The sequence below is a fragment of the Bactrocera oleae genome, chromosome 3 (genome assembly GCF_042242935.1).
Source record: "Bactrocera oleae isolate idBacOlea1 chromosome 3, idBacOlea1, whole genome shotgun sequence".
Classification (NCBI taxonomy): domain Eukaryota; kingdom Metazoa; phylum Arthropoda; class Insecta; order Diptera; family Tephritidae; genus Bactrocera; species Bactrocera oleae.
The window spans coordinates 61,090,420-61,105,130 of record NC_091537.1 but is presented as its reverse complement, the minus strand read 5'-3'; the positions used below and the strand labels follow the sequence as shown (position 1 = coordinate 61,105,130).

At 34.4% G+C, this 14,711-nt stretch overlaps 1 protein-coding gene across 1 annotated transcript; it reads left to right on the top strand.

Annotated features, from left to right (window-relative positions):
* Positions 1-7,221: 7,221 nt before the first annotated feature.
* LOC106621935 (acyl-coenzyme A diphosphatase NUDT19) lies at positions 7,222-12,010 on the top strand. The gene is made up of 3 exons (XM_070106525.1): positions 7,222-7,320; positions 10,405-10,892; positions 11,712-12,010. The coding sequence occupies exons 1-3, from the start codon at positions 7,222-7,224 to the stop codon at positions 11,803-11,805; spliced, it is 681 nt and encodes a 226-aa protein (XP_069962626.1). The 3' UTR covers positions 11,806-12,010.
* The last annotated feature ends 2,701 nt before the right edge of the window (positions 12,011-14,711 follow it).

Genomic DNA, 14,711 nt, shown 5'->3' with positions numbered 1-14,711 from the left:
AGATTTGTTTATAAAGTTCTTCAGGTAACTTGAATTTTTTTAATCCTTTTTTTGGGAATATTCTATTTGGAAAAAATAAAATTCAATCAGTTTGTACAATAATACATTGTTAATAGTATCTCAGAGTGTACAAAAAAAATATTTTTTAGACTAAAATAACCAAATTTCAGCCCAATCGCTTGGATAAAAACTGTTTTTTTTTTATCATCCGGGTTGACCGTAAAAACGCTGCTTCGAGAAAAACGCGTTTAAAGTTTCAACAACAGATTGAATATGTTTCATAGAACTATATTTATTATTATAGACAAATCATATTACAATACATACCAGTCATCCATCCCTGATGCGTATAATAAATAAATACTACGAAAAAAAAAATCGATTTATATATACAGCTGTGTTCACAAAAATAGCAGTGCGAGAAATGCAATCAAGTAATGTTATTTTTTTCAAGTTCCGTTACGATTATTCCAACGTCTACGCATCGTTGTTGTAGAATAGAATGTGTATAAGGAAGAAAGCAGTGCGTATCTTGATAAGCCAAAAAAATTTTGTTAAGACGTTTAATTGATAAAAAGTAAGTGGTTTTGTGTTAGTGACTATTATTAACATTAGAAAACAGTAAAATAAATTTATATTTTTTAACTTAGTGGGCAGGGGCAAACATTGTACTCCTGAAAAAAGAAATATTATAGTGCAACTAAGAAACCTGGGAAAAACATATAAAGACATCCAAGAAATATGTGGATGTTCTGCTAAAATGATTCATAATGCTTTAAACTTTAAAGAAATGCCCGAAAATCGTGGTATCCAACGTGAAACCACACCACGTCTTAAAGAACAAAATCTCAAAGCGTGCCATCCACGAAAAGTTCCACTGTTAGCCACCAGACATGTCAAAGCACGTTTGGAGTTCGCCAAAAGTCACCTTAATTGGCCCATTACAAAGTGGCGAAATATTTTTTGGAGTGACGAAAGTAAAATTGTGTTATTTGGTTAAAAGAGCTCCAGACAATATGTCAGATGTCCACCTAAAACAGAGTACGATCCTAGGTACACTTTGAAGACAGTTAAACACGGCGGATTGAGTATTATGGTATGGGCATGTTTTTCTTACAGTGGAGTGGGCCCTATATTCATGATTGATGGGATCATGGATCGATCTGTATATGTTAACATATTAGAAAATTTTATGTTTCCTTATGCCAATTGGGAAATGCCACTAAAATTGACGTTTTAACAAGATAACGACCCCAAACATACAAACTGGTCAAAAGCTGGATGGCATCAAAGCGGATCGATCTTATGTCATGGCCTGCGCAGTCTCCGGATTTAAATCCAATTGAAAACCTATGGGGAGATGTTAAACGATATGTTGCCAATGCAAATCCAACATCTCGATCACAGCATTGGGAGGTTGTTCAAAAATCATGGGAGCGGATCCCTGTCAAGCGCTGCCAGGACTTGGTGGTTTCTATGCCTCGCAGTTGCCAGGCCATAATGGGTACACGACTAAGTACTAACCCAAGCAAACAAATTAAAATAGTTTTTTGGAGTTCAACAATGTTTTTTTCAACTAATTCCACTGTTTTCATTACTCACTGCTATTTTTATAAACAGCTGTAAACAGCACTTTTTTGTTTAAATTAATAATGTAAAAAAAATTAACAACGTTTTGAATAATAAATTGATTTGTTTTTGTTTAAAATAATCACAAAGTTAAAACAAAATTAAATTTGTGAACATTCATTTACTTTTTGATATATAAAATTAAGTTTAAAGTTGCAGCTCATGAGCACTGCTATTTTTATGAACACAGCTGTACATATAGATATATATGGTATAGCCGCGGGAAACTTTATTGTAAAAATTTTTGCATTTAAAGTTCAGAAATTCAACTATTTAAAGTATTTTATTTTTCGATTTATAATAAATTTTACATTTATACTATTGTTCAGTTTTATTCACTTAGACTAAACTATATTGTTTCTGCACCTTTACTTCATATTAAGTAATGCACAAATAGCTACCCCAAAAAAATGTTACCTTTGGTTGTACCGAAGATATAAGCCCTTCACAATTACAAAATACTCCATCCAATAACTTAATTTTTATCAGTAATTTTGTATGACAGCTATATGCTATAGTGGTCCGATTAGAACAATTGTACCGTTGGGAAATAATCTGCCTAAAATTTCGTGAAGACGTCTCGTCAACTAAAAAAATTTGCCATACAGGACTTGATTTTCATCGATCAGTTTGTATCAAAGGTATATGATACAGTGTGCCGATATCGGCGGGTCCGACAAATGAGCAGTTTTTTTGAAGAGAAAAGGACGTGTGCAAAATTTCGGCTCGATATCGCATAAACTTAGAAACTAAGACATGGCTAAATCGATTCGGCTCGTCATGCTGATGATTTACCATACATTTATATTTTATAGTGCCTCCGAGGTTTCCTTGTGGGTGTTACAAACTTCGTGGCTCAGTTCAGGGTTTAAAAATTAATACGCTGTAGCGGTAGCGTTTACACGAATTTTTAATGTTTGTAACACAACTGTTTTACATATAAATCTTTCCATTTAAATAGCTTTTTAAACACTGCATTTCAAACACTTACTAATCACTCAATAAATATTTTAATTACACACTTTTTATAATAATATACACAATATAAATATTTACAGAATCCATTAAATACAAATTTATCACAAATGACGAGTCTTATCTACATTATTCTTGAATTAAATAACATTATGTATCTTATTTTGGACCAGAACATTATCCATTTATAGCACTGATCTTCAAAATTTATGCATTTGTTGCTTATATTGGTTTCCTGCAAATATTGGTAGATGAAAGTTGATAAGAGGGTAAGGCACAAAAAATTTCCGACTCTGGTAGGAAAAGCAATATGTTAGACTATACCCTAACCAGCAATCAAATGCAAAATATACAACGAGGTCTATAAATCATAAATATTTCATGCTGATGCAGTTGCATCTCATGCCGAAAAGGATATGCCACTGCGATGGGTCTTATATAACAATAATAACCCATAACATATCTCGAAAGGGAACGGTTTTGGACGGCTATAAGAGCTGTACATATATAGAGGCGAGGCAAAAACTTATGTTTAAAATGTATTGTTAGACTCACAAAAGTGAACAGAAGTTGTAATTTATTAAATTTAGTATGTTTCACAAAATTATTTATATTTAGGAAGGACAAAGTATATTTATATACTTACACTCGTGTACTTAAGTTGAATACATATCCACGAAACAACTTACCAAAATGAAAAACAACTCAATTTTTTTTTGAACAGAGGTGACCAAAACTTTAACGTGACAATAGCATTAATAAAAATTACAGCATACAATTATATGACATAAAATACTGAAACTCCGAACTATATTTTTACTGATGAATGACAATTATCCCACTAGATTCCGTTGAGCCACCGAGCCGCTGTGATCATTTTGCGTTTTGTTCTTTAATACAAACTGTAGCAATGTTCCGAAAATGAATAAGAATTTAAAACAAGTAAGGAAGAGCTAATTTCGGGAGTAATTGAACATTTTATACTCTTGCAACTTGCAAGGATGAAAGCCGGGGAAATACCTTCAGGTGTTGGCAAAATTAAAAAATGTGGGAAATAGTTCAACTTCATTATTTGACGAAATCTTGAATGAATTACAATCAAATTTGGTATTATATTAACTTATTTTGAAGGTCATAGACCGCGTCAACCAAAACTATATTAAAACATTTTTAAATGAGATACATGTGAGATCAACTCAACCAAAGAGGCTAAATTGAATATACTCGTATGGTGAGTTGATGTGGAAAACGTCAACCAAAGGATCGGAATACATTATATTAGGGTTATAGGTTTAGAAAAAGATCTAGACCAATTCCCTTCTAATTCACCCCTAAACCACATGATTTTTAAGAAAACTGTTAGAAAAACAAAAATCATTAGTAAAAAGAAATCCATTATTTCGTGATGGATAGATGGCATTATTTATCTGTATCTCGCGTTGTTTAAGTTCGATCGGGTTCGGCTAGATGGCGTTAGAAAGATGACATTTCGTACTAGCTTTTCTGACAGTTTTGTGATTGGTTGATTCAGTTTTGTTTGAGAGCGCGTCAAAGATGGACACTAGCGAAGAAAAAATAGCTATAGTTTACATTTTTTCTTAGATAAGGGCGAAAACCCAAGCCAGGCGGCTGAAAATGTGAATAGCGTTTATGGTCCTGATACTGTAATAGCCAATCATGCCCAATTTTGATTTCGTAGATTCCGTTCTGGTTATTTCGATGTCAAAGATGCACCACGCCCTGAAAGAGCAATTATCGAAAAATCGATCAAATAATAGAAATCGCCGAGTCCAAACATCGATTACGATTGACCAGGACCTAAACATAAAACCGTTTGGAACTATTTGAATAAGGCTGGATACGAAAAGTAATAATTAAAGCATTAAATTTCTTGCAAAATTTTTGGATTTCTTTTTACTACACCTAATATGTAGTATATGGGAGTTGAGGGTAGCATTGGCCCGTTTTTGTCTATTTTTGCCAACACCACATACTATTAACATACCACGTACTAATAAAAATGCTCCCTGGATTTGATTAAGGTACATATCTTACATACAACCACCAATCTATATGGAGTAAAGTCAGCCGGATATTTGATCTGGTTTTCTCCATTTCTCTGACGCATTTGGTTATTGATTTATCGCACTTTTAGTAGTTTTTAACAAAACTATGGGAAGTAGGTGGGTTTATCATCTACACCTATTTTCACACTTTCGTAAGAAGGATTGAAGTTTGTTCTGTGTAAATTTGAGTGATATAGCTTGACTCGTTTGGAAGATACATATATACATTAAACTTATTAGGCGGCGGGGCCACACCCATTTTTTTAAAGATTTTAAAGCCGCAGGTGCCCCCCCTTGATGTAATTAGTTTTGCCAAATTCGAGTTATCTATCCTAATACTATGTTCGCACCGAAACAAAATTCGTGTTTTCATAGACAAAAGAGGTTTTCACGCAAAAACTTGTGTTTTCATCCATACAAAATCTGTCAAACGAAAACACAGTTTTCGCTGAAAACGCCTTGAAAACTTACATTCCACTCATTATAATCGGTGCCTGCTCTAGTTTAATCGATATTATTAGATATATTAGCTCTAGTTTAATCGATATTATTAGAAGACATACTGTAACGGATTTCTCGATAAATCGTCTACCTGTAACTCACTCTTGAGTTCGATCACTGGATTGTTAAATAAAACTCCCCAATTTAATGGCTACACACTTATCTTTATTTCTAATTCCAACAACTTAACACTTATTGCTCGATATTCGAGCTTACAACTTCTTGCTTATGTCTCAATTGTTCTTATCACGACAACACTCTAACTAGAACTGTGTCTGCTGCACAAACCGGCAGCCCTTATATAGTAAATCTGTAACAAAACATTGCTTCTAGAACATTCTGGCAACTACGAATTCGCTAACTAGTTGCTTCTGGCAGTTTATCGTTCATTCGATTTTGTTCTATCATCTATGTTCGTCACACTGCCCTCCACCTAAGTCTGATCGTTCCGATTAGACATATTTGCGATAGCAAACAGAAAGCTTTTATGTCCCCCATCTCGTCTTCTAGGTTGGTGCTGACATCGTTAGCCGTCCTTCTCTTCTTGGAGTTAATTCCATCCGTTTTCCGGATACTCAGTTTCTGGTACATCCCTTGACTTAAAGCTGACTCGATATTCCATTCTTGATCAGAACGTAACTCCATTGGAACACCGAATCTCGTTACCCACTTGTTGATGAATGCCTCCGCCACTGGTTCAGTCTCTTGATTAGGAATTGTGTATACTTCTGGCCATTCATTGAAATGGTCCTTGACTACCAAAACATGACTATTTCCTAATTTATTGGTGGGGAATGGACCATCTTCATACACGCCTATTTTCTCAACTGGCGCACGCGAATTGTGCTGTTTCATCTGCCCATGAATCCTGGACCTTGATCCTTTAGCTACAATGTTCTCAGCATATTTCGCAATCCTTTCTATCTGATTGACAACCAGTCCAATAAAACCTTTGCTTCAAATTCTCCAAGGATTTCATGTCTCTCAAGTGCCCTCCTCTTGGACATTTGTACTGCACGTTTAGAACCTCAGGAATTCCAACCCTTGGAACAACCATAAGTACTCGGAAGGTTTGCCCATTTTCGCTTATCCATACTCGATGCAAGCAGCCATACACTAACTTTAAACTGCTCCGTTCTGCCCAATATGATTATGTGATTGGCCTTCCTGTAGCTATTTCTCCAATCGTTGTACATTGGTTCAACTCCACTTCATGTAATGCACCTTCCAAATCTGGATCTTCTTGCAAAGAGTCATCCGTTTCAGGTTCAATTTTATGCTGATCTTCCACCTGTGATGGTATACACGCTTCCTGCTCTTCTAACTGTAAGGACACTTGTGCTGGTATTCAAGCTTCTTGCTCTTCTAACTGTGAGGAACCTTTTATTGGTTCACACGCTTCCTCCTCTTCCAACTGTGAGAACACCTGCCCTGACATACGCAGTTCCAGCTCTTTCGACTGTGAGGACCCTTGTACTGGTACACACGCTTCCTCCTCTTCCGACTGTGAGGACACCTGTGCTGGCATACGCCCGTTTTTAATCCATTTGTCGCCAAACCCCGTTGCTCCAGCTCCTTTTTCAGTTGTGGAATCTTCAGATCGTTAACTTGGCCATTTTTAAATAATTATCTCCTTGGGAATTTATTTGACAATCCCACTTCTGTTACCAATTGTAACGGATTTCTCGATAAATCGTCTACCTGTAACTCACTCTTGAGTTCGATCACTGGATTGTTAAATAAAACTCCCCAATTTAATGGCTACACACTTATCTTTATTTCTAATTCCAACAACTTAACACTTATTGCTCGATATTCGAGCTTACAACTTCTTGCTTATGTCTCAATTATTCTTAACACGACAATACTCTAACTAGAACTGTCTTTGCTGCACAATCCGGCAGCCCTTATATAGTAAATCTGTAACAAAACATTGCTTCTAGAACATTCTGGCAACTACGAATTCCGTAACTAGTTGCTTCTGGTAGTTTATCGTTGATTCGATTTGGTTCTATCATCCGTGTTCGTCACAATATTTTGCCAGTCCTAAATGTCAGTTGACAATTTGCTTACATTCCATAATGTGCCTAAACGTACCCTACAAGAAACTGCTGATGGATTCACCAATACACTCACATTTGATATGTCAGTACTGTTAATTTACATTTGCATTTTTAAATTCAGAACTATCCACTGATTGGTGACAGACGTACGCAGAGCTATTGAGAGGAGGATTTTTGTTGCGTTCCTTTTTATATTTAAGTATATTATTATAACTAATTTTGATTAAAAGTTTGAAATTTATTAAAGAATTTTTCACTTCTGATAGCTTTTCAGTCATAACTGACAATTTTCAGCTATGACGGATTTATGGTCAGCAATGACTCAGAAAAAACAAAGCAAACAAACAAAAAGAAAACAAGACTCTAAAGAAAATGATAGAAACTTTGTTCTGCGCGCTGACAAAATTTTTTCAGCTATGACTGTCATATTACCCATCAGATGACCGTCACTGTTCTTGTAGGGTACATAACAAATGTAAACCAATAGATGTGTGAACTGTCAATGAAAACTCATCGAAAACACACAATGTCAGTCAGAACGACTTTGGTTCCACAATCCACAAATTGTGTTTTCAAAAGGATTTCAATTCGGTGCGAACATAGCATAATTTTCGGCTTAGTTATGACACTTTATACGTTTTCGATTAATGGCATTTTTTGGGCGTGGCAGTGGTCCGATTACTCCCAACTTTGAACTCTTACTATTTTTCCAAACAACATGTGTACCAAGTTTCATTAAGATATCTTAATTTTTAATCAAGTTATCGCTTACATAGACTGACAGACAGACAGTCACTAGGAATTGAACTCTTCTCATCATATTGAACATTTATATGTATATACGAGTATATAACCCTATATTTTACTTGATTATTTTTAGGTGATACAAACAACCGTTAGGTAAACAAAACTATTATATTCTGCAGCAACATTTTGCAAGGGTATAAAAACAGGAGCAACACAATTTTCTTTACACATTTGATAAATTCCGTCCGATCATTCTATGCATTTGGTCCGTCTATCAGAGATAATTTGAACGAAATATTAACAAAATAGTGTTCGTCAGCCATTGAAGCGTTTAGTTGTTGAAATTGGGTTTGTATGAAAATATTAATAAAAACGTATTTATTAAATTTGTGCAGTTATGGGAGCTGACCAGTAAGGATTGTATATTTTACTGGTTGTTGCTACTGAACAAGAAGTTTTTTCTTGGACGCAACATTTGACATAAAAAATAAGGAAATAATTGCAGTGTTGAGAAAAAGTTCCATCATAATTTGAGATGAGTACATAATGGCTTACAAATATTTTCGAATAATTGCACAGAATAATAAAAGATTTAAACTAAACAATCGTTTTTTTTTTTTTTGTTGAAGTGTTCAAGCACTTCGAATGCCCATAAATATGCGGGTAAAATTGCAAATTGATCGACCAGCACAACTATGAATATTCCGTACAATTGCTAAATATTAGGAATGGTAGCATAGAACTGCAACCAAATATGCGAAGTTTGTAACATTCAGAGGGCAACGTCGAAGAAACTATAAAATATATAATATATGTATATAAATGATCAATGTGACTAGCTGAGTCGGTTTAGCCATGCCCGTCTGTTGATACGCGAACCCTCAGTTTTGGAGATATCGATCTATGGTAAAATTTAGCACATGCCCTTTTCTCCCCAACAACCTGTTCATTTGTCGGACCGCCGATATCGGACCACTATAGTATATAGCTGCCATACAAACTGATTGATCAAAATCAAGTTTTGTATGGAAACTTTTCTATATTCTAGCTTCGGTGAAACCGTTTTTTTGTTTTGTTAAAAATTAGTGCAACACACGGCTCACAGCCTATAAATGTGGACAGCGATTTAAATTTCAAGATACAGTAGTCGTTACCAGGCAACTGGTCTTATAAAATTAATAGATACAGTTTTCGATTCCAACGGATCGGTTAATTACCCAAGAGAGTTTTTGAGCACAATGGATTTGCTAGGCATGCCACCGCATCATCTACAAATAAAAAATGGATATCCAGTTATATTACTTGGCAATTTTAACCCACCACGGCTGTGCAATGGAAGCGATTAATTAATTAAGAAATAAATGAAAAACATCGATGTCACAATTTTCAATGGCAAATTTCGAGTCAAAAATGTATTGCTGCTACGAATCGCGATGATTACCACAGAAGTGTTATGGACTCCTTCCCCATATATAAGTCCGATCGAGCGTTATTTGTGCACGCGTCTAGGATGGACACTAGCAAAGATAAAATCTGAGAATTTACAGTTTTTCTATGATAGTTTCTATGAATAGTTTTTATAGTCCTGATACGGTAACAGCTAATCATGCGTTTGGTTTCGCGGATTCCGTTTCGGTAATTTTGATTCAAAGATGCACCACATTCTGAATTTCCAAAAATATCAATAGAACAATGGAAATCATTGACTTCGAGCATATAAGCACAATTTTGATTGTCTAGGAGTTAAAGTTTGCACCGTTTGAAATCATTTAAATAAAGCTGGCTACAAAAAAAGTATGAATGCCACATCAGTCAACGATAAAAAATCGGATCGCAACAAAATCGATCAATTTCTGAAGTGGATGATTTCTGGTGATTGGCGGTAACTGTACCAATATTGCGAGACTGGTGTTTTTGTGTAGATACTCAGCTGATACTTATACTGCAACAGTTTTGCGTCGAATATGATGCCTTGCTATAATGCCTTTACTTTAAAAATGTCAACAAGTTATCGAACAAAACGCTTCATATCCTAAATAGGTTCATTTCAACTACGCCGAATGAAACCTTCAACTTAAAGCAAAAATAATGGATTTTTACTTGACCTTGTATTTTAGTGTTTTTCATTATAATAGAAATAAAAACATCATTGCTTTTGCTTCTTTCTTCTTAAAAGAATGCAGCATTTAAGTACAAATATTGAAATAACACATTAAAAAATAAACATTTCACAACTAAAAGGTGTTAAAAAAAATTACTTCAAAAATTCATACGGTGATTTTTTTGAAAATCGATTTTGGTAAATTATTTATTATTTAGCTAGAAACGTTCATAATAAATAACAATTAAGTGTACATATTTTTTTATGCGTAAGTAAATATAAGGAACTACTTAATGGTTTCTTCGTATAAACATATTTCCAGATTCTACTCTTTGAACGAACTACGAACACGGCTTTTGCTCTTGGACACTGTGTCTTTCCTGGAGGAACTTTCGAGGAGGCATCAGATGAATGTCAAGAATGGATGGATTACTTCGAAGAGTACGGCGTAAGCTCGAATCAACTAGACAGACTAATTGTCAAAGAGTCAAATATTAAAAGATCGAGCCCAGTTTTAACCAGTGGTAAAAAATTTTCACGTGCTATTTCTTTGCGTTTAACTGCTTGTCGCGAAACATTTGAGGAAGTTGGAATTTTATTTTCCCGGAATCATAAAACACTTAAAAAAATAAGTATAGCACCTACTTTTGGGGAAGATTTTGAGGATTTTGATCGTGTCGGATGGCAGTTTTCCGTTCATAATGACGCGAAACAATTCCTTAAGTTATGCCGGAATCTGCAAATAGTACCGGACCTATGTTGCCTGTACGAATGGTCTTTATGGCGTTCACCATTCGTTGCGCAAAAGAGGTTTATTATACGCTATTTAAATAATCAACACAATATTTTACCCATATAATAGTAATAACGAGATTTAAATATATAAATAAATATTAACGGATATGCGAGGACTCCTTCAAATTTTTAATTATTCGATATTGGGAACATTGCTATATTTTTACCTTCGCATTTGCAAAAACTAAGGTTTTTTTTAACTAATGGCAGTTTAACTGTTGTACAACAACTGCAGAAAATATAAATGCATTCTTTGAAAGTTTCCATTGACTTTGAATTGAACGTAATTCCGTCAGTTCAAAATTAATTTTGTCGTGAGGTTGGTTCTATTTCGTTTGGTTTGCAATGTCAAATAGAAAGCCATTTATTATTGAAAAAAAAAACTAAAATTAGGTGTACAACATAAAATTCGTTATACTGGACGACCACTGTAATAAAGTTTTAATTATAATTATATTCCATTACATATATATGATATAATCAATTGAATAATGGCAAGATTCTCATAAGGAGTATTTTTACATTAGCGAAATGAATTATACTCAATGTTTAGATTAATATTGGAAATCTTATTTACTAGCTATCAATTTATAAGAATGAAGCACAATAATAAATATTAGTTTAATCATAGTAACACATCATTGTATTTTCGATGCATTATACCATATATAGTAGGAAAACTTCCCTTTGAAAGCTTCTTTGTTTTACTCCGTTATATCTGTTCAATGTATCTACCTACCATAAATATACATGTGTACTGTAGCCATTAAAACTGCTTCCATATGAATATTAGTATATTGATGTAACACATTTTTTTAATAAATATATTTACAGATATGACACCGTGTTCTACTTTGTAAGTTGTACAAAAATGCCAACATTACTTCTGGAACACAGTGAAGTCAAAAGAGCTATGGTTAGTATTTGAGAATAATATAAGTATTTTATGTTCATATTATATTTTTAATATACATATACATACATAAGTACATAGCCCTGTACTATAAGTCTCTACTGTTTAGTTGTAAAAAAAACTGAGAAGAGTCATTCTACTGAAACTTAATAACACTTGTGAATCAGAGACAAAAATTCTAAGGAATGGAAAACTAAATGTAACATTTGTTTTTGTAAGGTTGCATTTTTATTTATTATATATATATATATTCTCAAGAATTGATTTCAAAATAAACAAATAAATAAGGGTTAAATTCTAGTGTATCCGAATTTGATACTCTTGCAATTTGTGAGGCTTAAAGGCGGTAAATTATTTTTAGGTACTGCAAATAAATTCAAAAGCCATTGTTCGACGAAACCGTGAATGGTTTACAATCATATTAGGAATCCTATTAACTTACATTATACCCGCTAAGGATCGTTATACAAGGTGTGTTCCAAAGTAAACAGGACTTAAAAAAAAAGACAGAACAAATGGTTTTATCGGCAAAATCACTTAATTTTATTAAAAAAGTCTCCTTCTGCTTTAATACAGCTTTTTGCACGGTCCAAAAGCATGCCGAACGAGTGTTTCAGCTCGTTGCCCGGTATGGCCGCCAGTATGCCGGTGCAAGTCTTTTGAATGGCCTTCACGTCTGCATAACGCTTTCCTTTCATCGGCAAATGCATTTTTCCGAAAAAGTAGAAGTCGCACGGTGCCATATCAGGTGAATACGGGAAGTGGTTGATTGTTAAAATGTAATTTTTGGTCAAATAATTGGCCACAAGTTTCGATCGATGAGACGGCGCATTATCGTGCAACAAACGTTAACTTCCATCTTCGCGATATTCGGGTCGAACACGTCGAATACGGCGCACCAAACGCTTCAAAACTACAAGGTAGAATACCGCATTAACGTTTTGGCCGGGTGGAACAAATTCTTTGTGGACAATACCCTTGGAATCATAAAAACAAATCAGGATTGTCTTCACTTTTGACTTCTCCAGGCGCGATTTTTTGGGTTTCGGCTCATTTCTCATTTATGTCCTCACGACCACTTTGAAAACGTTGAAACCACTCGTGTACTCTGCTACGGGATAGGCAATCATCACCACAAGCTTGTTTCATCAATTGAAACGTTTCGGTAAAAGTTTTACCAATTTTAAAACAAAATTTAATGTTGGCTCTTTGTTCGAAGCTCATTTTCGCACCGATGACAAAAACATACTGACATACTGAAAACGCAATAACTTCTCTTCCAATAGATGAAATGTCATGAAATTTTTACTGGAAGTCGATAAAGGATACCAGATTCTAACGCACTAGATGGCGTCACTAGAGTTTACTTTGTTACTTTTTTACTGTTTACTTTGGAACGCACCTTGTATTATATAAGGGATCTAGGATTTATACTAATATAAACATATTGATAAAATCACTTCCAAAGCATTCAAAACCCTCGGATTCATTCAAAGAAACGGTATAGATTTCAGCAGCCCATACACCCTAACTAGTTTTTTTTCATTCTTTGGTTCTACCTGTCCTTGAATATGGGTCAGTTATCTGGTCCCCTTTCTCAAATGTAATAATACACAAAGTGGAGAAGTATCCAACGCAAATTTTGCAAGTCACTGGCCTATAAATTGCCATCATCAAGTCACACCTACTTCACTGATGAGGTATACCAGCTCTTTAACATCAATAAACTATCTGCACGTCGACAGGTTGCTGATCTCAGTTTCTACTACACTGGATCCCAAAATAGACTGGCTAAATCTATCAATTCACTTCAGGGTAAGATTGACTTCTACGAAGGTACATACACGGCTTTTATCGATAACACCAAGAAACATTTACTCTTGTAATCTAGGATTTTGATCTATGCAACTCCCCCACCAGTAAATGCTACCACAGCGCCCTATATATATTTTGTTTTTTGTATTTTTTCTCAAGTACCTTCAATGCTGATTGGCGTGGTCAATACATAAATAAATAAAGCGATCGATCAAAAATAACCCGCACTGACCTATTTAAACTGCTTATACAAACCGAATCGATAAAAAAAATTTCATAAATTAGTAAAACATTTTTTTATGTTCATGTAATGTTTGATTTCCGTGAATCACTTAGTTTGTGTTTGGCAGCTATTTGTTTTCGACGCGAAAATATAAAGATTTTTGAAAATAAATTTAACGTGTTTGCTAGAATTTTGTGTTTTCAATGGAATCACGGTTACGGAATCGTTGAAAATGTTGCAAAAATGTTGTGAAGCGTCTACTTTATCACTAACACAAGTATTTGAGTGGCCCAAACCATTCATTGAAAGTCGTGAAGTCATCGGAAACTTATCACATGCGAGTCGTATTAAGTGTATGGCTATACATCTTCCCATTTATCTCAATTTAATTAATATGTTTCACAGATTTACCGATATCGGTTCGGTTAGTGTTGTTGTTGTTGTAGCGGCAGAATTTTGACAGTCCTTGGCGGGAAAAAATCCGGGTCCGTTCCGGTGACGTTAACTCGATTGTTATGGAAACGGAACGTTCGGTTAGTATTATTCGATATCTGTCATATCATATAAAGTGCTAAACTATATTATGGTTAGGAAAACATGAAAAAAAAATAAACAGGGTCTTCCAATTCTATGTCTTGGGCAAAGAAAAAATTAGGGCTCTTATCCCAATATCTTACCGGGTTTGTACCCAATTGTAAATTAGGCTTGGTCAAAACAAATGATGTTAAAATACCTGTGCACATACATATTTACAGTTAATCAGAAGGATTATTTTAAATTGATTAGTGGTTATCCGTAAAAAATTAACAATTTACTTTAAAAAAAAGTAAAATAAACAATAATAATAAATGTATATCTGACAAGACCGCATTTTATTTCTACT